The sequence below is a fragment of the Chroicocephalus ridibundus genome, chromosome 5 (assembly GCF_963924245.1).
Source record: "Chroicocephalus ridibundus chromosome 5, bChrRid1.1, whole genome shotgun sequence".
Classification (NCBI taxonomy): domain Eukaryota; kingdom Metazoa; phylum Chordata; class Aves; order Charadriiformes; family Laridae; genus Chroicocephalus; species Chroicocephalus ridibundus.
The window spans coordinates 71,922,003-71,945,658 of NC_086288.1; the positions used below are offsets into that span (position 1 = coordinate 71,922,003).

General features: G+C 36.1%; 1 protein-coding gene across 1 annotated transcript in view; it reads right to left on the minus strand.

The window, feature by feature from the left end:
• Positions 1–1,204: 1,204 nt before the first annotated feature.
• The window catches only part of CHIC2 (cysteine rich hydrophobic domain 2), a 31,957-nt gene continuing 9,505 nt past the window's right edge, over positions 1,205–23,656 (minus strand). Inside the window, exons 4-6 of the mRNA XM_063335978.1 lie at positions 11,546–11,602; positions 11,320–11,379; positions 1,205–8,407 (exon numbers count right to left, since the gene is read on the minus strand). Coding sequence (XP_063192048.1) covers positions 8,357–8,407; positions 11,320–11,379; positions 11,546–11,602 — 168 coding nt within the window. The 3' untranslated portion in view covers positions 1,205–8,356. The remainder of the gene's footprint in view (positions 8,408–11,319; positions 11,380–11,545; positions 11,603–23,656) is intronic.

The window sequence follows — 23,656 nt, forward strand, 5'->3', positions numbered from 1 at the left end:
ACTTTATATCGGCTTCATTACACCACCGCTCCATTTGTAATGTAAATCGGGAAACTCAGGGAAGTTTTTCTTTTGGCCTTGTCTACGGAAGAATACCGAGAGGTATTCAAAACGTATTAACACAAATCAATGGCACCAATAAAAGCAAAATCTCCTTAGCAACATAATCTTGATTGCAAAAGGAGAACTGAGAGCATTTAGCAGAACAGTGGCCCACATGGAATACGCATTTGTCTAGAAGAATGCAGCACAAAGCCTAAAAGAGAGATGCTGAAAAAATCCAAAATTAACTCACACTGAACAGTTACTCTTTTTTTCAAAAGTACACAATTGGCTACATTAAATCTATCGTGCGCTTTTCTGCTCAGCAACATTGTATCATACCGCTTTTGCAAGCCCAATACCGCTTTTGCAAGCCCAAATTGCAACACCCCCAACGCTTCACCGCCCCGACCAGCGGCACCCTCCCCTTCTCTACACGGGCACACACAAAACACACACACACACATTTTATATATATACACACATATATATAAGTGTGTGTATATATGTATATATATAATTATACACATGCACATTATAAAGAGGCCGTTAAAGATTTCCACAAAGCTGTAAGACGTTTCAGGCACAGAAAAGCAGCTGGCTGATGACAATCAAGACCGTCCTGGGAGCACAGGATGGGTTTGTGCTCGCGAGGTTCAGGTTATCCAGCGTTTCATATCTGACTGCCTTCAAAACACATCAGTTACACAGATGGGAACGATTCCTTTCTGAATAAATGGTGTCTGCCTTAACTAGATGGAAAGTATATCTTGATTGAGAGCGCTAGTATATAAAAAACCCAACACAAACAGCTTCAACATTACTATTCAACCCTAACAGTAATAAATACAATAAATCCTCCTACCATTAGAGCTTGAAAAGCTTAAAGAACTCCAAATACGGACTTAATGAAAAGCCAGTTTGAAACACTTAAGGCAGGCAACACCTATAACTTCAGTAACTGTACTCCTAGAGTCATCTAAATTACCCAAAACCATTTTATTTTTTCCCTAATTTAGACAGAACATATCAACTGGAAATCAGAAGAGACCATTGTATCATAAAGCAGAAGTTACTGGGGTTCTTCTTTCTTTTTCTTCCTCTCCCTACTGCCACCCCCCCCCCAACATATTGGATAGATGAAAAACGGTAAGGCTGAGTAGATAGGTTAACAATTATTTTATTAGTTTATAATACATACAACTTAGGAAATGCTTTAAAAAAATTTATATTGGAGTCCATTCCAATTCTGGGTCAGGTCAGGAAAAAACAATGCTGATGTATTAAATAATATTCTATAATTCAACAATAGATTAACTTCAGTAATTTAGCAGACATGGTTAAATACTCTTAAATATGCATATATACAATTGTGCAGCCTTAAAAAAAAAAGTTCTTTTCTTCCTATCTTCTCCTCCCAAAGCCGTGCGCCCTGTGAACACAGTACTGGCCTCCAAGCTTTCAGTCTCTCACCCGGACTTCAAATATTTGAAGAGGAATGTTACAATAGTGGAAATCACAGCAACCCTATCTTCTAAACTCTGTATGAGAGGAGTTGCCCAATAGGCAAAGTTACCATCAAGTCTCTCTATAAATAGCAGCTTCCTCAATATCCAGTTCCAGATTAAATTATTGCTTATGCATTTTCTGCCTGAAATAGATTTATAATAGTCCAAAATATTGTTTTTTAAGCTTGCCTTCTTGAAAGATAACACCCCTTCAGTGACTTATTTACCATTACTGCTTTGCATGTTTAACAGGTTTTTTTTCCTAAGCACATACAAGCCGATGCAATTCTCTGCAAATTCTCTTAAAGCAACATGAATTACACAGGGCTAATTTAGCACACAACATTTAGGCACTGTTTTGTAGTTTACTGCTCTACTTCAAATTTATGTTGGGAATTAGTTTCATACCCCGATCGCCATATTCAGTCTTCTATGGAAACAAGAAACCGAGTTACACTTTTCAGATTAGGAACTACTCTGCATTCCTCATTATCTCACTGAACCAAACCACTCACTGACAATATTAACAAGTATGCACACTGCATATCCTCGCAAGTTGGAAAGCCTGTTGCAAGCACAGAAGGATCAGAGATAACCATTTAGAGTGGATGAGTGAGATATTTGTACCGGTACGAGGAAATCAGTTTAAGTATAGAGCCTCTAAAAATATTAGTTATATTGCATCAGGTTATCTGACTTTCTGAAAAGTTTCTAAACATGATTTAAAAAAAGAAAAACCTAAAACACTGTAACAGAAAAAAAAATCTTCAGCTAACTACCCAGTCTAGTTTTCAACATGAGGAAAAGTAACTTCCAATGATGAAGTTAAAACAAGCAGGGAAAAAAGCGCATGTTTCAATAAACATTATAAAATCTACTGATCTGCCCTGCAAAAGTGAGCATTTGTCAATGGTTCCCCTTCTCCATAAAAGCTACAACTAACTACAAACGTCTATCTTACTTACCTGAACTTAAATTATCCTAACTGGATCCTACTCCTGGGCCTTAGATAAACTGTCACATGACAGGAGCTGCCGGGACAAGTCAAGACTTTTCTTTGGAAACAATCAGCCATACATTACAGGCTCCAGCTTAGGAAAAAACTGTTCTGTACTCGCTGCGGAGCTCTCATCAGCAATTCCGTTTTGGTCTGGATATTTTAAACTAAGAGATGCTGAGTTTAGAAGGAAGCTTACCTCCAAACCTGCATAACAGCAGAGTTGTCTATGCATCAGGGCACAACCAAAATAAATTAACACCACACTTGTTAAAATAACAATGTAACAGAAATTAAGACAGTCTACATAACTACTGAAACGGATTGCTAGCTTTTACTTAACTTTCATTGTTCAATACCATTTCATACAGTTCAAAACTATTTTCCATCACATTTGGATAATTCCAAATCTAATCCTCAAGTTCAGTCTTTGGGGTTTTGCTTCTCCTAATTCCTATGTTTCATCCTTTGCCTCACTAAAGCTTTCCTAATGGTCTGTTGCATTCTGAGGAGTCAAGTATTTACGAATCTTTTTTTTAAGAAAATAAATTTTAATGAAATACTAATGAGTTAAAGCAGAATTTTTTTAAACGCTATCTTCCACGAAAATGATAAAATATAGTTTATAAAAGAGGTATTACCCAGGTGTCACGTGGTGGAGATACACACACCAGCACAACAAGTGTCAGCATATGAAGTTTCATACAAGGACTCTTTTTTTTTTAATTTTCAAAAATAGTCTCTAATTCAGCCCACGCTGACTGAAACATCAGTGTGCAAAAAAACGAAGTTCAAAAATTAATGAACTGTGAAATACCGTTACCAACAAAACAACCCAAATGGAGATCTGTAACTAACGAAGAATAAATGCATGATGTTTTCAGCAGTGAAAGTTTTTGTTTCTAGAGTACTCCCCTTGAGACTTTCCCACTCCCTTAAGAAGAATGATACGTTTCCTCATTACACCAGTATGCCCTGATTTACCCAGCCTACGGAGAGAACTTTACAAAGCATAAACACAGGAATTCAGAAGGTTAGCACCATTAGAAATAACGACTCTACCCAAATTAGCAAAAAACTTCATTTATCCTTACCGAACATACTTTGACATTCAGCAGCCTAATAATACAGGGTAAAGGGAGCTCTCATAGCTGTATATTGATAACATTCATAATGGTCATGCATATTACAATCAGAAGTTTTCTAGGGTGCCGTTTGCAAAGTAAGCCTTCATGCAGATAGGCATTCAGCTCGTTAACTCCATTTTCATATTTCCTATTAGTCCCTGAGAAGTTAATATTTCTACCTACAATATGGCTATTAAAGGCATTATAACGATCATACACTTAGCTGTTTGTGATGGAAATGCAACGTGGCTATAGGGAGAAGCAGCACAGAAATTACAGCAAATTAGCGGTGAATACAGATCTTATTTCTAAAATGCTTTCTTTTCATAAGCAAGGTTGCTGACGAGCAACATAAATGATTTTAGTCACGGACACAAAACTAGCCAGCCCCACTTACCCTTAATAAGTCACTACTATAAATCCAAGACATTTGGGGCTCCGAGACCTCTCTAATTGAGCATTTCCTTTACATAAAATCATCTGGATTTTGACCTAATGTAGGGTCATCATGATCCTTCTTTTAATTACTCAACAGCAGTGCTGGGAGAACTTAAAAGAACCAGGGATTTTCTTTGCTTAACAAGTCTTTTGCCTCTTCAATTAAAATGATCTCTTTAAATTGTTCAGAATTCAAATGGGTTTTTTTTCGGTAGACAATTTGCATTATTGCCAGCTGCTCAAAAACCATAAGCTAGGGCTCCCAAAACAAGGGGACCGATTTAAAATTAAGACTTTGGGGTGGGGGGGAGTGGAGGGAAGGGAATAAAGACAAGTTCTTTTTCTTTGCCTTCTGGCTTCTGAGCAGTTACAGATTGCATTTTAAAGCTCCTCTTCTAAAACCTTCAGGGCTAAATCATGACTTTTAGGAAAAAAAACCCTGACTTTTAAGTAAGCATATATCTCAGAGAGAATATTACATTTAAATGCCATGGTCTCAAGATTTACAAAAAAAGTATCATTTAACAAATCGATTCAGAGATTATAATTTACATCAAAGTACTGTAAAAAGTTTTTACAATCACTCTATTTGGGAGTATCATGGGAAATTTTAGATTTGCCATGGACATTTCTGGATTTGCATGCATAGCTTATGAAAATTACTTTTACTGAGCTATCACAAAAAATTTACTGACTTTGTGTAACTTATCTTCACAAACATTTTAATTTCTGGTGAAGTTTGCCAATCCCAGTAAAAACTTCAAATCCTAGCTATTCAATGACATCTGATCTCTACAGAATTCTTCCTGTAAGGTCAGACAGAAAGCTTTCTCCCCTCAAGACTAATTTCTACCTATCACTAAAAAGGTGAAAAATAATTAATTTTGATTATATTACAGTAATAAAGAAATCTTTACTGGCCAGTTAAAGACCACTATACCTAAAAATACTAATTAGCCTTCACAGGGAGTCATTAATGCCTTTACCATTAGTTTTTCAGGCTAAAGGTGAAGCATTTGTTAAATGATGAATATCAAGCAGGTACCTAACTCTTACTATTCGAGGAAATGGGAAATAGATAAGATAATTTGGAGGGACTGCTGAGTTGCAAGGGGCTGAACAGATTAGTACAATGTAACATTTATTTTAGCGAAGTACTGAACTCCGACTACAGCTTCTGGCCTGCTCAAACTGTTGCCACTTCATCCTTTGCCAATTAGACAAAAAGGAGGTAATGGATGTCTTCCCACTAGCACACAAAATAAATAGATTCAGTATTTTAGAAACAACATCAAAGGAAAATCCTGATGACTGCTTCAGGCATTAAATAGTTGATTAAAGTTCCTGACATGTTAAATTTCTATCATTGTAATTAATGAATTGAAAGGGATTGTATGAAAATGCCTTATAACATTCAAACTAGGTGAGTGTACTGCTTCATCAAGGGAAGAGAACTTTTCAGCAAGACTCATTTATATATAAACGCAGTTTGTCAAGTCTCCTGGTTGCATTTTAAGCCAGAGATACTGCTTTAACAAAGTATCAGAAATGCTTTAAAAGGCAATTAGTCTGGTCTCCTTACTAATGGATTTAACTTTTTATTTGCTCAGAATTCTACTTCAGACCCCTATACTAGAATTTTTAGAGAGAGAGTCGTAATTAAAATACAGAAATGCCTGCTAGCTAAGTAGACGCAGATGCACCTAGAAGTAGAGAGGATCTTAACCAGCACTACTGCTTACGTAGAAGCTTTACTAATGAGATACTCTTTCTAAACCTGTCAACCCCACTCTATTCACTGCTCTGGTTTTAGCACACATCGCACTCAAATTAGCTTTACTGTAGGTAGGTTTGGGTGCTGCTGGCAAGGTAGTCGTGGTGTCACAGAGCGTAGCACGGGAAGTTTGGGTAGTAAGCTAAGGCAGGTGGCTCACGCTGAATGCGGTGCTGCTTTGAACCTATTGCAAACCACGTCCAATCTATCCCTCGACACTAACAAACTACCAGTGGAAAAATGCATCCGTGACACAAGCCTATCTATACAGTCAACGGAGAATTTTGGTAGTAAAAATCTAGGCCTCGTATGATTCGATATTAATTTCATTTAAACCTGACTCTTGAAGAAATCAACATATATTTCCAGTCATCAGTATTTATCACCAGTTATCATTTCTCTCCAATTCCAGCCTCCCCCCTGTACCCCCAACCTCCACAACCTCAGCTGCCATCAGTGTTGGGCTTCTGGCCTCCCACACAGCCTGAAACTGGTCCGAGATTATAACTAATACTTTTGAGTGAGAGGGGGAGTGCTGCAGAACCAGATTTGTACTAGAGAAGAGGCTGAAATTGTTGTGTTTTTTTTTTTTTTTTTTTTAATTTATAACCAGTTAACTTTGGAGAGAAACCACCATGGGACCCAGAAGACTGGGGCAGCACAAAACTGGTATTTGTTAATTAAAAATAATCTTCTTTCAAGTCAAAGAAACACACTTGTAGGCTTGTATGAAAAGCATAGCTGAGCTATTTTCAAAATAAACAGCAGGAATCCACGGACAAAAGCTGAGCAAAGGATGAGTTTTGGGAACAGATACAGAAGGCTTAGATTTAAGAAAACTTAAAACTTTCTAGACCACTCCCACTATCAACAATTTAAGAATATAATACTCGCTAGAGAATATTTTACAGAGAATAAATATTTTGAAGACATAGAAAAATAGTTCACAGCATCAAGGTACCTGTATTATATTACCTTGAAATAAAACTTGTATTTAAAAGATTAGAAAGAGAAGATTATTCTTGTAGTGGTATCAACTTTTCATTCATACAAATATTAAGCAGAGTATATCTGGTTTTTCATATATTCACATTATTGCTTGCTACCATAATTGTACAAGGAACATATTCTTAACTTACATTAAATGTTCATGTACAGTAATTTTAGATACCTAAAGCAAATTTAAAAATATGACTGAGTTGCAATTAAAAAAACCCAGACAACTATGTGTGAAGATATGTACAACTAAGATATAAGTAGAAGAAACAAAACACAACTGGCCTGACCCAAGCATATATCATATATCCAGTTAAAAAAAAAAGTCTTATACTTGTGCAGAAAACAAGCTTTGTAAACCAAAATGAGCAGAAGCAAGGGTGCAATAAATAATTATCTAACACATTTAAACTTACACTGTTGCCCGGTGTACCCTGCTTTAATTATTTTTAATACATGGCATCTGCATTTGCATCTGGAACTGTACTGTTCAAGATTTCTTCAATAACTTTTTTTCTGCTTATGTGGCTTTAAAACAACAACAAGAAAAAAACCCAAACAAATAAAAAAGCCCCTGAAAGGTCCTCTTGGACAGTAAGTTTTAGTAAAACAAATCCTTCTGCACCCCTGTGTACACGATCTGGTAAACAGTAGGAATAAAGCTGATAGATGGCATTAGCTTGAATTAAAACAGCTAGATTATAAACTGCAATACTAATATATTTTTGTGATCTTGAGTTCTACTAACCAGATGCATGCAATTCTCTCAGCAATTCTTCTACTCTGAGTAAAATAATACTACTTTGCTGCCTTTATTATTTTTTTAATCCTTAAATAAGAACTTTTTCAGAACCAGCTGACAGGACTTCTTCGAAAAGCACAGAGACTTCTGCTAACGCAATGACATTTGGTTTCCAAAAAGAACTTTATCTCCTTCTTTTGTTGGAAGAGGCTAGCCAATATCCCAAAAAGAAATAAAAATATTTACAATTGACTAGTCACTGACAAAAGTTTAGGAAGATCTCAGAAGGTACTTCAGCGTGTAAATGAATGATTAAAAGGACTCGCACAACGTACAGTCAATCAGTTGTGTCATTTTGGGATAAAAAAATACCTGCTCACTTATATACCATTTTCAGCTGTGTATTTATAGTAATATATATATATGTACACACACGCGCGCGCACATATAAAAGACTCTTTGAAAATCAAGATACATTAATAAACAGAAGTAGTAAAAGTAATAATAACTTAAGTAGTAGTTAACAGTTGCATGAAATGACTTTGCAGACTCTGACCAAATGCACTTAGAACATGCTCTTATTTTTAAAAAAGAAAACAAAAAAAACAAAAAAGAATGAAAACACCACAAGATTCCGTAGAACCAACATTATGTCACCACCAGGAGAGCACCAAGCAAGGCACCATTGGAAAGACAACATACTTGAATAAGTCTCTATAAATAAATCAAATGCTAATCCGGTCGAAAAATCGGTGTCTTTGGTAAAAATTCTATAAGGATGACCTGTATAAAAAGAAAATAAATATATATTAAATGGAAGATGGCAGCAATTCTATTGTCTAACACAATAATTCACATGCTATTCCCCCCCGCCTTTTTTTTTTTTTTTTTTTTCCTTTTTTTTAAGTACATCAAGTTGTGATGATGCTCAAAGATCACAGTGCTTTTCTTAGGTAGGAGATCATCAGAAAAGTCATGCTCAATATAATTGTTTTACGCTAGAAAACCAAAACTCATAAGAATCAAATTAAATCAAAAAAGTTTGCCTACCAATACCTAACACATCTAAACAAAATGAACTAAGCTACTACATAATTACTCTTGATTATAATTAATTTATTAGGAAAAAAATATGAGATAAACATATTCACTTAAAAAAAAACCCAGCAGGCACAACGTATGCAGAGTTAATTTTCAATCCCACATGCGACTCCCTTTACTTCAAAATTGTTTCCACTTAATACAGGATTCTAAATCACGTTTATACTTCAAAACTTGTATAGAAAGGTGTATCAACCTTTGCAAAGTTCCCATATCTTACAAATCTGCAAGTTAACAAGAAACTGGACTAATGCTTTTGCATGATTATTCTTATGGTCCCAATTCAAATTTAATGGATGTGTTTCTGAGCTACGGACACAGGGTAGGGAACACTCCAGATCACAATCCAAGTATTTGTCCTACTTTAAATTGAAAGTTTAAAGAGAATGTTCACTCGTGCATTTTCTTTCTTCAGAGAGACAGTCATAATACAGAGGCATGGCTGCACTCATAAACAAATAAATGCTAAGGATTTTACTTGTAAAGGGAGCTTGCCTTTCTAAGTAGTTAAAAAGTAATTTCTAAAGGTTTTTGACTGTAAAGGAGAACACACCTTGGCTGCTTAGAGAGTAAACACTTCTATCTCTGATAGCATACTGAGCATCAGAAAAGAAGTCAGGCTCTAATTTTATTTCTAAGGCAAACACTTTTGAAATAATGAATACCAAAATCAGGTGCATAATTTTATGTTTAGAGATATGCAGAAGGGACTGATTTTCAGAAGCGATGCAAACTGCTCAAAATCCATCGATCACCGACATGAGTCAACCACTGGATGCTTCAGAAATACCAGGGCTTCTGATATCCAGGCAAGCTTTCAAAAAGGGAGCAAAACGTAAAGCTGGAACACTATGTTTATGCCAAAAGTGTAAGAATATCTTGTCTTTATTTAGTTTACTTAATTATTTAATTTAGCTTCTACAACTGGATCTAGAACCTCAAGTTGGCAAAGCACCAAGTTTTGGTTAGGTCCAATTTAAATCACTTTTTTGAAAAAAAAAATTGAGGATAAATATTTATTGTTTAAAAATAAATCATTAAAATTACATTAAGGGTAGCTTTTAAGAGACTAGCAAATCAATTCACTGAAAATGAGAAAACGGTACAGAGAAGTTTTGTAAAAATTTTCTCATGAAATGTATCCAGAGATAATATATTAAATGTTTCACAAATTGAAAACAAGATCTTCCACTTTTATCCTGTAGAACTATATAGCCGTGCTTACACGTTATTAATGTAAACAGGTCAAATGATTTTAAATTTAACAGAATGAATGTTCATCTGTAAATGTTGCAGGGCCTTAGTATTTACAAAACTAGCATTGTGTGTTTATCAATTGAATCTGCAAAACATGGGACCTGACAATGCTTTCCTGTAGAAAAACAAAATTTTCACTGAAATAAACCCCCCTTCATTTAGGCAAAGCTCAAATCTGCTTTCTGAAATTTGTTTTATTCCATTTTCAGTCACATCTCGTACAACTAAACCAAAAAATTTTGAAGAATAGATGTTACAAAAAGTCTGCTTATTCAGTGAACTGAATAGAGCCATTCTGTAAAAAATGTATTTCAAAGATCTTATGTTTCAGACTAGAAATAAGATCTAATGTAGAAACAGGAAAAAGGGTAAGACTAAAAGAAAGAGTCTTTTAACATAATTTCCAACTATTTAATCACTTTTAAAATTTTTATATGCATGATAGCTTTGTTGTTTCAAAGAATAGACTAAGTATCACATAATGAAAGATCACAGATAAGGTAGAACTAATACAGTAGGTATTTCTCAAAGGCTAATCTTTATTTTTAAAAAGTTAACCCTTCCTACCACCTAATTCTTAGAGCATTAAAAGGAATTATGCAAATTCTAATGTTTCTTATATTTTTAGCAGTTTAATTTCATCCTATTCTATGTGCTTCCGAGACATTTTGAAAATAAAAACAGCACCAAAAAAGAAGGCTGCAAGCTAAACAACCTGAAATCCCACATTGGACATCATTCATTTTAAACCACGTATAACTTCTCACTGTATATTTCCAAGAAGGGCTTACGGAATCTCAGCCAAAGATTGAACTGAGTTAAAACTCCAGAGACTGACTTGAAAATATTTTAGTGACACCACTTAGAGATAAAGATACTTTCAAGACAGTTGAGGTAAGGGGCAGTTAAAATCTAAAAAGGGTAAAGGTTTCTTAAGCTCCAACAGCTTAGTTGAAAGGTCTTCTTCCATACTTTTAGACTTGATTAGCATTATATAAAACAGCCATATCTGACTTGCTGCGTAACCAAAGTTGTGGTTATTCTTTATACAGCATCTAAAATTTCACACTCCATCAGCACATGTTCAAGCTATTTTATCTTGGCAATTAATTTATTATTTTTCAGAACACAGTGAAGCCTTGTTTTCAAGTCATTCATAACTTTATAAATCAGTCCTGCACATGAAACCATGCATCTGTGAACCGTAGAAAATCCTTGCACTCAGGCGATTAAGCTCCTGACACCTTTACTGATTAATAATCATGAAAAGAATAAGATCAGAAGCAAAATAAATGATCATTTAATAGAGAAACTCACAAAACAGCCCTTTAACTTACATATTCCATCATGTTATTCGTTTCACATTTCCTTTTGCTTAGTCTCCAATGCAAGCACAGCTAGACAAGGAGGAAAGAAAAAGAAGAAAAATGAGCTGTATTTTATTGCAGCACACAGACTAGCCCATTTGTCCACCTTTCATATTTTTCGTTCAACAAAAGCATCTGTTTCCATACTGTGCAATTCAAACTCCAACAGTACGAAGCTGCTCCCTGCGGCACTCACCTTGTGGTATAACCTATTGTTTTCCCATTCTAATAACTTCTCAATCGATCTTCGTGTCTGGAAGACAAATGAGAAAGAATTTTACTCTTGACTGGTTTTAGAAAAACTTTGTTTTGCAGCTGCTTTTGTGTGAAAAGGAGAGAGGTACAGGACAGTGACTGAGTACAGGGTGGTCTGTAGTACTATCAAAACTTCTCTGGTATTAAATAGTAACTAGAACAGAAATAACTTTTTATGACACCCAAATAACTATCTTCAACCATTTCGGAACAAAAACTTGTTCATACATGTGCTTTCCAGTTCTTGTAGTAGTCAGAACTTTAAAACCACAGAAGTTTTGAAACGATTTAAGTACAAAAGCAGGAACACTGCTCCCCCAGTACCAGTGGTCTAAATGCTTCTAAGAAGGTTGGCATCTAAACTGACAAACGTTGCAAACTATTTTGCAATGCTGTAGGTCAAGTGCAAATACGCAATACCCTAAACGAGAGAGGAATTTTTGTTAGTTTCATACCCAGATTTTAGAGACTGAAAACCAAACGCAGGAAGTTACAGTAAACGGCACAAATGAATATTACTAAATCTGTGACTTGTATAAAGAGCAAACCCAGTATTTAGCATTCTAAAGCAGTTTTACTGCCTGTGTTCTCCACACTCAATCCTTCAGATAAGAGAATCCTGAAAGCTGTTCTGCACAGCTTTTTAAGATTATGCATGCTAGTATTAAAGGACACTCTGTGCTGTAAAGTTTCACAGCATTTTGAATATAATTATTCAGTTATATTTACATTTGAGAAATACATTCTGACATTTATGGTCATTTGACTGCCAGAATATATACTGCTTAGCTCTAAATGGGATTTGCTACTGACTATGAATAAAAAGAGGATAATTCATGGTGCCAGGTGTTAAGATGAGACCAACAGAGCTGCAGGTGCAAAAGGACGGAGCAATGACAAGGATCAAATACAACTTAGTGCAGCTGCAGCTTCCTTACAAGGCAGAGAGGGGTGCGGGGAAGGGATGAGAAAGCATCTTGCTGTTATTACTACAAAATACAAGTACTGTAAATGAACCTTAGCAAATCAAACCAAATGCTGTCACGAGAACAAGAACGCCTGAGTAAAATAAAAATCCAACAAGAAGTTATTCCTTACCCACCAGATATTAACATCTCGCTTTTCAAACACCAGTTTCTCCCTACTTTAATACCGAAGCAGTTGTGGGGAAACACATCTAAGCATGTACCGCGGTCACATGATTAAAATTAGATCATTGCTATCTATGAGTAATCATTACACTGAATTTTTATCATGTTTTATTTTAAAAAGCACAAGTCAAAGAATTATCCGAAGGTGGATGTACCAGTGACTAATTTATCACATCAATTGGGAACTGAGTATTTTCGGGGTTATTGTTATTATTATGTTTTTAAAGACAGTGCCCTTTAACAATAATCAGTAGACCTCACTTGTTTCTTTGTAAAGATAGCCTTTTAGAGTCTGCTCTCCTTTTAAATGAAAATAGGGCAGCAGTTATGGTCACACTTTTGTTAATTTAGTTGCCAGTCAGCTCCAAATCAAAAGAAAATAAGGCTGCAGAGTGTAATTAACATTCAGTTCAGTCGTTTTGTCCCTTGTCTAGCCCCCAAGCTTTGTTAAAATTGCCATCTGAATGCTGAAGGCTGTAGGGAAATCGATTTGATTCTAATCGCACCATGAAAAGAACATGATCTAACTGCTTTCAGCCCTCCGTAAATCTGTACTAGGTCTTTAGCACAATGCAACTTCCAATTTAAAAAGCACTGAATGTCTCGTCAATGACTTTGTGAAGAAAAAAGAACAAGGAGCAGACATAAAAATTCCAATAGTTGTTTAAGCATTAAAGTTCATTTGCATCACAGCAAACCTGAAAAGGGCTGACCTCTCAAACCGCCTCTCAGGTCTATGAAGTTGTAGCCTTGACAAGCTCACATTGACAGAGCTCATTGACTCTGAAAGGCTACTCTATCAATGGTGAAAAATGGCAATAGGTTCTACTCTGAGCAGGCATCTGCCTGCCCACCCGCTGCTAAACCAATGGCAAAACCGATTCAAAACCTGAATCTACCTTGTAATCTTCCTTTTCCAGGACCTTTTAATAATAGATTAAGATCACTATACAATTTAATTTCCTTGTTTGCCCCAAAGAGTGTGAAAAACATCTAAGCTTTTCAAATTCCAATAAAATTACATATATATTACAATACATACACACAAATAAGAAATTGATAGGTAGTTATGCACTATTAATTGGTTTATTTAAATAAGAAGCCAGTTTAAAGTCATTTGACTAGCATGAGATAAAAACACATGCAGCCTCGAGACCATGATTATTTATGTTCCCAGAGCCTTAAACACAATCCTTCCTGTAGTATAAGTTGGGACAGTCATAGCTCCCAACTCACGCCATGTTATTAATACAGAAGCGTTAATGAAAGTAAGACTGTAAAATATTTCTGCAAATCTCAGAGCTTGGAATAAGAAGAAATGAATTAAACGGCATCACACAATTCACTATAGTAAGTTTTCTTCCTACTTGACAGGTGAAAAAAAGCACTTGCACGTGCAGCTTAATTAATCACTGCTCTTGACATCTCAATGATTTACAGTGAGGAGCAGGTGAGGATATACAAAACCAGAAAGGAACACTTGATTTGAGTGTAGCATTTCCAGCACACTAGGATGACAAGCTTATATATTCTATCAATGGTGTACAGAAAAACCCATACAGCAAATTATTTGTTAGCCACAACAAAAGCACAAATTAAGTGGAAGAGAGACTTGCTTATTAGGAAGATTTAATACTATCCAGCTTTTAAAATTTTTTTTTCTTAAAAAACCCAATCCCAGTATCTGAGCAAAGCTAAAACTGCAATTCAAGTACGCTTTTTAGCATACCAATGAGAAGAAAGTATGCTTTGTAACATACACCGTGAAAAAAGCAGCCTTTAATGTTATCCACAGAATTTTGTGAAATAGACTTCTTCAATCAACTATCTAGATCCAATGTTTAATGAAACATTTCTCTAAAATAACTGTCTTTAAAGATATTCCTGTTTTGACAGCGTCTTTTGAAAAATCAGGCTACCAAAAAAGCCCAGCTCTACAATTTCACCAATGCTTATTGCTCCCAATTAAGTAAAATAAAGTTTTGCCCTTAAACATGGAAGACAAAAAAAAATAGGAAGACCAAGTATGAACTTTTCATGCAGAAACAAGGCGGTATTGACTACAAATAGTGTGTTACTACCTGAATTACTAACTGCAAGATCTTTCTGTTATGTCTTTGCAGCATCTAGTGAAGTTAGCTTCCAATTGCAGACCTGGGCTGGGAAGCTGTGCAGCCACAGGGCTCCCTCTTGCAGTGCATGACCTGGAACACGCAGGGTACACTAAACCCTACCAGTGAATGGGCCAAAGCCCCCTCAACTCCCGCTGTAATCGGTGAATGACTGCTACAATATTAAACAAAAGGATCTTACATGACTCCCAAAACGGTGCTAATTTGAGTACCTCCCTTTGTCTTTATTTAAGTGGGGAAACAACACGGACAGTAACAACACGATCCTCCACTATCAATTTTATTCACAGTTGTCTGGGAACAACGGAAGAATCTCCCACTATATGCATTTGATCTTTGACTTCTCATCTGAAAACTCCAAAACGTATGTAAATTTAGTGCAACATTAGTCCAATAAATAGTATGTGGGGATTTTCAAATTACTTCATATAAAACTTTATCACAATCAAGTATTAATAACTTTGAATATTGCCCTGAAAAAATACACTTTATGCTCAAAATTCAAAATATAAGGAGACCAATTTAAGCAGATTTTTGTTGATTCTCATGTGGCCAGAATTTGTATTATATGCCATGGAAGGAAGGCAGAGGATCCCGTCAAAGGTCTGAACTACACCACCGCACTCAGAGAGAAATGATGGAAGCAGAATTTCTGTTCATCCTCCAAACAAAGATATACCTGACTACTAAATTTATACCCAAGTAATTTAGTTATCAGCACGAACTACGAAATATAAAGTTGGAAGGTAACTGAGTCACAGGACTGCATGCTCACTTTCAATGTGCCAGAACATCCCCCAAGCCAATTCTGAAGCCCATATTGGTGGTGCAAAAATGCTAAAGCTGTACTCAGAACACGAATAACCATATTACAGGTCTCTCTATCTGTGCTGAGAAGTCCCCACCTTGAACACTGCACCACAAATAAACCTTTAGAAACTGTAGGTTGGTAAGATTCCAATCTTACTGAGGAATTCTCTATTTGTGAAAGCCAAAGATGATGAAGGTGAAACCTGAGTTGATTTCAGATCCTGACATTCTGGAATACCTGCTTCAGCACGTACAGTAGTTTGAAAAGGGGCCTGTTCAACCACGTAGGTGTATCTTGCACCATCTTTCCTGTCAGTACCTAGGATATTTCTCACTAGAGACTACTGTAAGGGTGCTCACCCCAGAAGCCACTGCAGCATCCATGCAAGAAAGTGAGTGAAGCCCATGCTACACGGATTGAAGAATAATCTGAAAATAAATGTAGCATTCTGGTGCTTTTCATACGATCTTGAAATAACTGCCTTGTCCAATAGGATTACTATTGCTGCATCTCGTCTTACCTTACAGATGATTCTGGGCAGAAAGTGAGCCCAGACCAAAGCACAGACCAAAGCTCCTGATCAGGCAAAGAGAAAGGTAATCAGCAGAATTCTGGAGCAGAACTGAGAGCATCAAGTTGACCTCGGGTAACTTCACATTCCAAAAGATAGCCCTGAGGATGTTGTCCCATATCCTCACATGATCCATAAATTGACCTAGTTTGTATGGGTCTCAACCCTGGGTTGATATATCACACAGAGAGATGAATTTAAAGGTTAATGAATCAAATCAGATTGACTACTTTCTGCAAAGGTCTCTTCCACCTCACTGCCTGCTGATAGAAAGAGGAGCGAAACATTATTTGACATTACTGCATGTAACAGTTTTTAATATCTAAGCCAAAGACCATTCCTCAGAGACTCTGGCTACCTTGATTCTCAAATGACTAGGCTGTTTAAGAAAGCACTAAAGCCATGAAAGCTGTGGAGAATGGAGAAGGTATACAGAAATATACACCCCATGTACCCTACCCAACAGTACAACGGAGAACATTTTGTAGTGGTATCACCAACATATTAACTGACAGAAACATATGGCAGAGAAAAATTATCAAGGAAAGTTCCTAAAAGTTGACTCTTTTGTAATCAACTTTTTCTATAAATTCCCTCTCAAATATAGACAATCCAAAAGACTCAAGATGTTAAAGCCACTGGATATTTTACCTGTCCTCTAACAGCTAAGTCACCAAAAAAGTGTAGCTAGCTACTTTCCATAATGAGATGACCGCGACTAGAACCAACCATTGTGGAAACTTCATACTATGGAGAAGCCTCGTAAAAGAAATGGTCTTGACCTTGGTAAAATTAACACACTTCCCTTGAGAAGGCCTAATGGAGATGTGGAAAACCACATTTCACAGGCAGACAGATGTTGAACAGATCCACGAAGCATCAGGAGTATAACTAATGTTGTTACTTGAATTTGTAAGTGAAGATTTTTTAATTCTTTTATTCTACGATTAAATTCCAGCTCCGATTTTCTGTCATTATAAGGAAACAAAAACCATGAAGCTCTGTTTCCTCCAAACAAATTATTCAAATCTGACCATGACAATCTAAAGCATCCACCTCCTGCTGAAAGACATTCTCACAGAAAGGGCCACAGAAAACGAACACGTAAAATGGAATTGACCGTAACAAGGATTAAAATAGGATTGAAACTCCACCAAATAACTCATGTGGTGTCATCCACTGTGGGAAATTACAAACTGAACATGGATGAAAATTCCATCTACATCTTCTCTTTTAAGGTTATAGAGATGCTAATTTGGGTCTCTGTGCTTTATTTCCAAAATATCTAGTAGTATGCTATGGAACATAGTGCAAGGCCAGTGCAGGTGGAGAAAGTAAAGAATCTCAGGTTCCATCTCTATTAGGAAATGAAACTGTGCCCAGAAACATTCCCATTCACTTGAAGCCAGCTGGCAGGGAACAGCTTACATCTATATCAGTCAGTTTTCATAACCTCCGAACCACTTGTAGTGCCTGGAGCATTCTGATAATGCCTAGGAATTGTTACAGGACACAGACCCCGAGCCTGCCAGGGACCTATCTAAGAGTGCAAATTACAAAGCACCAATTCCTAGGAACACTCCCAGGTTTAATTTATTAGTATGTAAAAGCCTTTGACTCCTGCAGTTAAGAGTGTCTAAGGGCAGGGGCCAAGAATGGAAGAGGAGCTACACGGCCAAGAGACTGAAAGGCAGCACGACTTAACACAGTAACTCTAGAAGGCCCTGTAAAAAAATTCTTCAACAGTGTGCATGCTGAAGAGAACAATCCCTCTGAAAGGGATAGCCTCTACAGTGCCTTTTCACCTGGGACTGAACCAGAAAACAACAGAATCCCAAGCAGGTTGATCCTGTCGCTAGTTAACCAATTTAGAAAAAAATAAATCTGGCCACTCAAAGAATGTATTTTCCATCACCATCTTCATTGCTGTTCTAAATTCAGCAATTTATCCCAAAATTCAGCAAAAATAATTTTTACAGGGAACAAAATAAAAAGTAACCAGTCACTTTCCATTTTACATGTATGTTTGGTACAGTAGAAGATTTACCAACTCCTTCCACTCTTTTGTAGAAGAGCTGCCCCTCTCATCCTCCCAACTGTTTTGTCAGCAGTCATGTTTCTTGAACTACTTTTTTTTTGTGTTAAATAACAAGTTACTTTACTTACATATAGTACTTGAGTTACTGAGAGTGCTTCACTTACACAGAAAATAATGTTTTACCCTGGTTTGTTTAATGAAGTGAAAAAGTGAATACGTCCCAGAGCAAGACAACTTTGAGAAAAAGCAAGACGAGAGGCACAGAAGTGTCACTACTTCACACTTGCCAGCAGCCCATTCTAGTTTGATGTTTGTTTTACAGTAACACAGACTAGCAAGTTATTGTTCAGTAAAGTCCTTTCTACTTATTTTGTCATATGAATTTCAGATAATTTTGCATTCTAACTCTATCCTCAACTGTATTTGCATATGCTCCCTATTTGGCATCATCTACAAGTTGCTAAAGACTGAATCCTAAAAATGATGCTTCCTAACCCAATTTCCAAATCTGACACCCAGCTAGGCTATTTTTAGCATGGTCTTTCAGAACAGCTCTATGCAAATTTCAACTAGCTCACATTCGTTTCTTCAGAAACATGTCAAATGGGACATGAAAAGCAATACAGAAAGCAACATTAAAACCAAACCACTGCATCATCTATGGCTCCACCTACATACCTTACCCATCACAATGTAAAAGGTGCTGTAATACAGAAACGTTAGTCCTACATGTATTATTTTGATTAATATTATAATGCTCAGAGATACCATTCTCATTACAAATGCAATTAAATTTTAGATAGCATTTTAGAATATTCACTATAGAAACAAACGATATATGCTGCATTTAAGATTAATATAAAACCTATTATTAAGAATACATGAAATTACAAATTTCACTTAAGATTACATATTTTTGAAATACTAAAGGATTTGCATTTGACCTATAAAGAAATGACCAAATATTTTGTGATTTACTTATATACATAAAATATTCTTCATGCCCATCTTATTGCCCTGTCCATCCCAAGTAGGTTTACAAACCTGAAGACGTGGCAGAACTATCTGCTCCCATGCCTCGTTATGCACCAACTTACTACTCTACACGACTCACTACCCTTTAGGAAAGCACATGAAAACCCGATAAACCTTTACAGGGTGCTCTGAAAGAAATAAACTCTGATTTCAGAGATAAAAAAAATAATAATAATAACCTCAGAGCTATACACATCATGATTTCACATTTATAGTGCCCTACAAGCTTTGCCACTCTAAGTTCAGTATGGGGAGAACTTAGTGACTCTTCCGATCAAAATTATAGTGAACAATTTTTAAAGAAAAGTATACCAGGTCTTAATCTTCTGATTCTTTTAAAGTTTTCATTTCATAGCCCAAACTAAAAGAAGAGATGATTTGAAACATGTCTGAATATATTTGAAGACAACGGTCAAGAATACATATTTGGTACGTACAAGTTCTACTTTAAAAAAGTTTTCCTAAGCTGACTAGAGCTAATATAGAGATCCTGTGTTCTGGTTAGGATAAACATAATAAGTACATCACAATTTTAAAGATTCTTACAAACTGAATTACAGTGTAAATTGTCACAACAGAGACTTCAAAAAACAAGGCACCTTCAGTCTTCCCCTCGAGGAACCGCTTGGAAAAGCATTATGTTATTCGAGTACCTCCAGTGCCAAGTGGCAGATAGGCAGAGGAGAAAAATACATATTTCCTTCAGTGTTGAAAATAAGTGTAATATATTCATAGCTTCAATAAACTGAGCTAGTGTATTTTAACATCAGTATCATCCACTGACAAGCAAGACTACTGCATTTAAGAAAATTCATTCCAGCTTCTCTACCACATATTTAATTTAATCAATACTTTGGAAGTTGTAATTAGCTTATGTTTATACAGCACTCTGAAGATGTAAACTGCTACGTAAGTGACAACTAATGACAAGGCTTAAGCAGCATTCATCAGCTTTGTGTGAATTCACAAACAAACAAGTAGCTCTTGAAAGTATTAAGTACAGATCACTCTTAAATATCACATTCTATTCATTTTAAGAGATTGCCCATGAACCTTCTGAAACGTGCAATTTACACATACAATACCAGCTTTTAAGAAATCCAGCGGTACTGCAATTCTATCATAGCTTTCACTGTTACCGCTTCTGTTGAAATTATTTATCCTATTTACACATCGGGAACTACAGCATTTAGTTAATACTGAAAATGAGTGTCAATTCATTTGAAAAAGTGGCTTCAAATGGGCACCTCAGCCTCTAGTGCTTTTTGAATTATAATTCACTGTGTCATTCTTTTTATTTAAAGAACAATAACTTAAAGACTTAATGTTCATTTGAACAATCTGGAACTTGTCCCAGAAAAGGATGGTACAATCTATGAGTAAAACTGCTGAAGATCACTGATGATCTAGATTTGCAAACGAGGGACTGTATTTCCTGTAATCTTCTTGCAGCTTTTATTCATTAAAATCAAATCAAGACCACATAAAAGGAGAGAGGCAATAAGATACTGAATCAAATTAAACACTTATTCTACTGGTGAAGAGTAGCAGGCTTTTTCTCAAATATCTCAATGCAAAAGAAGAAAGGAAACAATACTGTACAAAGACTTCCAAAACTAGCACTGAACAAAGCACCGAAAAGAAAAATACAGTGAAGGGAAAGCTTTCATTGCATGGAAATGCATTAAAGTGATATAATTAACAATTAAGCTTACAAATGTCTGTGACTTAATAAATTCCCAGTTCGAAGCACCTACAGATTTAAGGAGACAAACCCCCAACTTATATTTCACTGCACAAAAATAAGCATATATTCCCATTGTACACAAACAATAATTGTCTGTTAATTTCAAAAATCATATTTACCTTTGTGATAACATTCCATTAGAATTTAAAAAGTCGATGAAAAGCGGGAAAAATACAGAGTACAGAGAAAGATTAAGAGAATTATTGTAACTTCACAAACTCTGAAGCCGCAGCTTTCATTTTGTCTACAGGAACCTTAAAAAAGGTTTCTCTGAAAAAGAGCTGCAAAGTCTACCAGCAATTTAAGAGCATGGTAGATTGATTCAGACTCATTAAAAGTGGTATTTCTTAATTGGTCATTCTGAGAAAAGCTACTCTTCTGTATTAAAAGTAAGTGATTGTATAGTTGAAACAGTTGTTTCATTTAATGAAATCCTTAATTTGAAAAGCACTCCCACTTGTTAGCTCACTGTATACACAATTCAGCAAAACAAATTTGTTAATCTTCTGTTTTAGTATAAAAGAGCTAAGATGAAGGCTAATATAATTTTATTGTGCGATTCAATCATGTTCTACACAACTTTCAGTTCAGAGCACTCCCATTCTGCTTTTGGAAATCAAGCTCTCTAATGACATGGCCTTGGGAGTCTTTTGCGATCACTGCAGCGAAGGATGTAACACAGGCAAGCTCCCAGTAACTGTCCTCTCCCTAGGAATCACTTAGGACAGGGATAAATTAGCAAAGCTCTCTGGGCAACAATTCTCAGACAAGTGCAGGTACTGTAAAATAAGTAAGCTTTTATTTATTGTCCACTTGTTATAATTGTTTTACATATGAGTGTCAGTGGGAAAGAATCCGTTGTATCTAAGAGACGAAGGGAAGAAACAGGCACATGTCATCCTGAATCCCTGTTTCTCAAGAAGTGAATCCTGGCTGTTGTGACTCTACCTACAGCTGGAGTCTGGCCAGTGAAAGGAGATCTGAAGAAGTCAAAGCACGGAAGATCATTTGATCAACACAACCCTCTTCCAAGACACAGCAAAGTCAGAGACAAGCAGTAAAAGAGTTCAAATATAAGTTATTACTTCACACTGAATAGATTATTCTGCCTTGTATCAGCAAAACTGTGACACTAGCTGCATCGGCCCCTACCATGTTACATCCTGCTATCATTTCCTGCTACAACAGCACACTACGTGAGAAAAACAGGTCAAACTAAAGAGCACCAGAAGCTTTCTCCTTTAGAAGTTAAACATGGACATTAGCAATGCAAGCTTTCCTTGTGTTTGTGACGAACAGAGCTAGGCCTAGAACGGTAAAGGTAGTCTTCTCTGCAAGCTAGATAAGTAACCAACTTATCTGCTGAAGCAATCAGCAAATTATAATTTCTTGTAGCAGACTTTCAGGATATGGATCATGCTACAGGACGCTTACTAGTTTGTGACAGCTTAAAGACAGAAAACCTAGGGTTTGATATAGTTCACACTGACACCAACGTTTTATTTGTTTTTCTCCATGGACCCCAACGTTACCAGGAGGCTTTTCTACCTTATTTTGTATACAATTAAAACTAGCCTTAAATAATGTCTCAAAGGGACCAAGCATTAAGATCTTAACACAGGAAGTTAGACGATACAAAAACGCATACAGGTTTTGTTATGATCAGTGTTCATCCTATAAATTTTTTTTTTAAATGCCTTTATTTACTGAACCTGTAAAATGAGGACTCTGATAAAGGAAATCATGATTACGTTCAGTGTACTGAATCGTACACAATTTGTAGCATCAAGAGGTATTACACGAGAGAGAATACACGCAAGCCTAGCCATGAAACAGAAAGATGAACGCTACTAATAGTGAGGAGAGGATGGAGAGGCACAGAGAATTCTTGCAAAGTCATGAAACAGGACTAGCCAAAGATAATTTTTACACACGTGAACACAGAAGAGATGGGAGGGTAGCCTAATTAAGTGCACTGAGGGAAGGGAAGTGAAAAATAGGCATGTGCAATGAGCTGCTGTTATGAACGACACTAACTGCAAAGTTTACACAGGCAAAATGCTACTTTTTAGTTCTTAACGTAAAAAAACCCCAACTTACTCATCTACAGCTTGGAAGGAAAATACAAAAAGAAAAATCAATTATTACCTTTTAAAAAACTGCCTTTTTAAACAAAAACATACGGCTTTTCGGGCTACAGTGTAACCAGAAGTTCCTCAAAATAAACTGCCACTCAATCAGTGCCAAATTCTTATAATCTCAGTGTATCACGAGGAAGATGCAGCCATTAAAAAAGTATGTTGAAAGTCACTCCAATAATGAATAATAATAATAATGAGTAATAATAATAATAAAATGCTGTACAGTACATGGTTCTAGCAAAGACATACAGCTATACTACCACTCAGTGAGTTATAAAGTCAAAGTTCTGACTGGTGTCTGTTGTGACTTTAACTAGTACGACAGACAACAGATATCAAAATGCATGAACTCAGACTGATTGAAGTAAGTTCTGGCCACGGTTTTTAAGGGCAGGGAGGAGGGCAGGGAAGAGAACAAACCCAGTA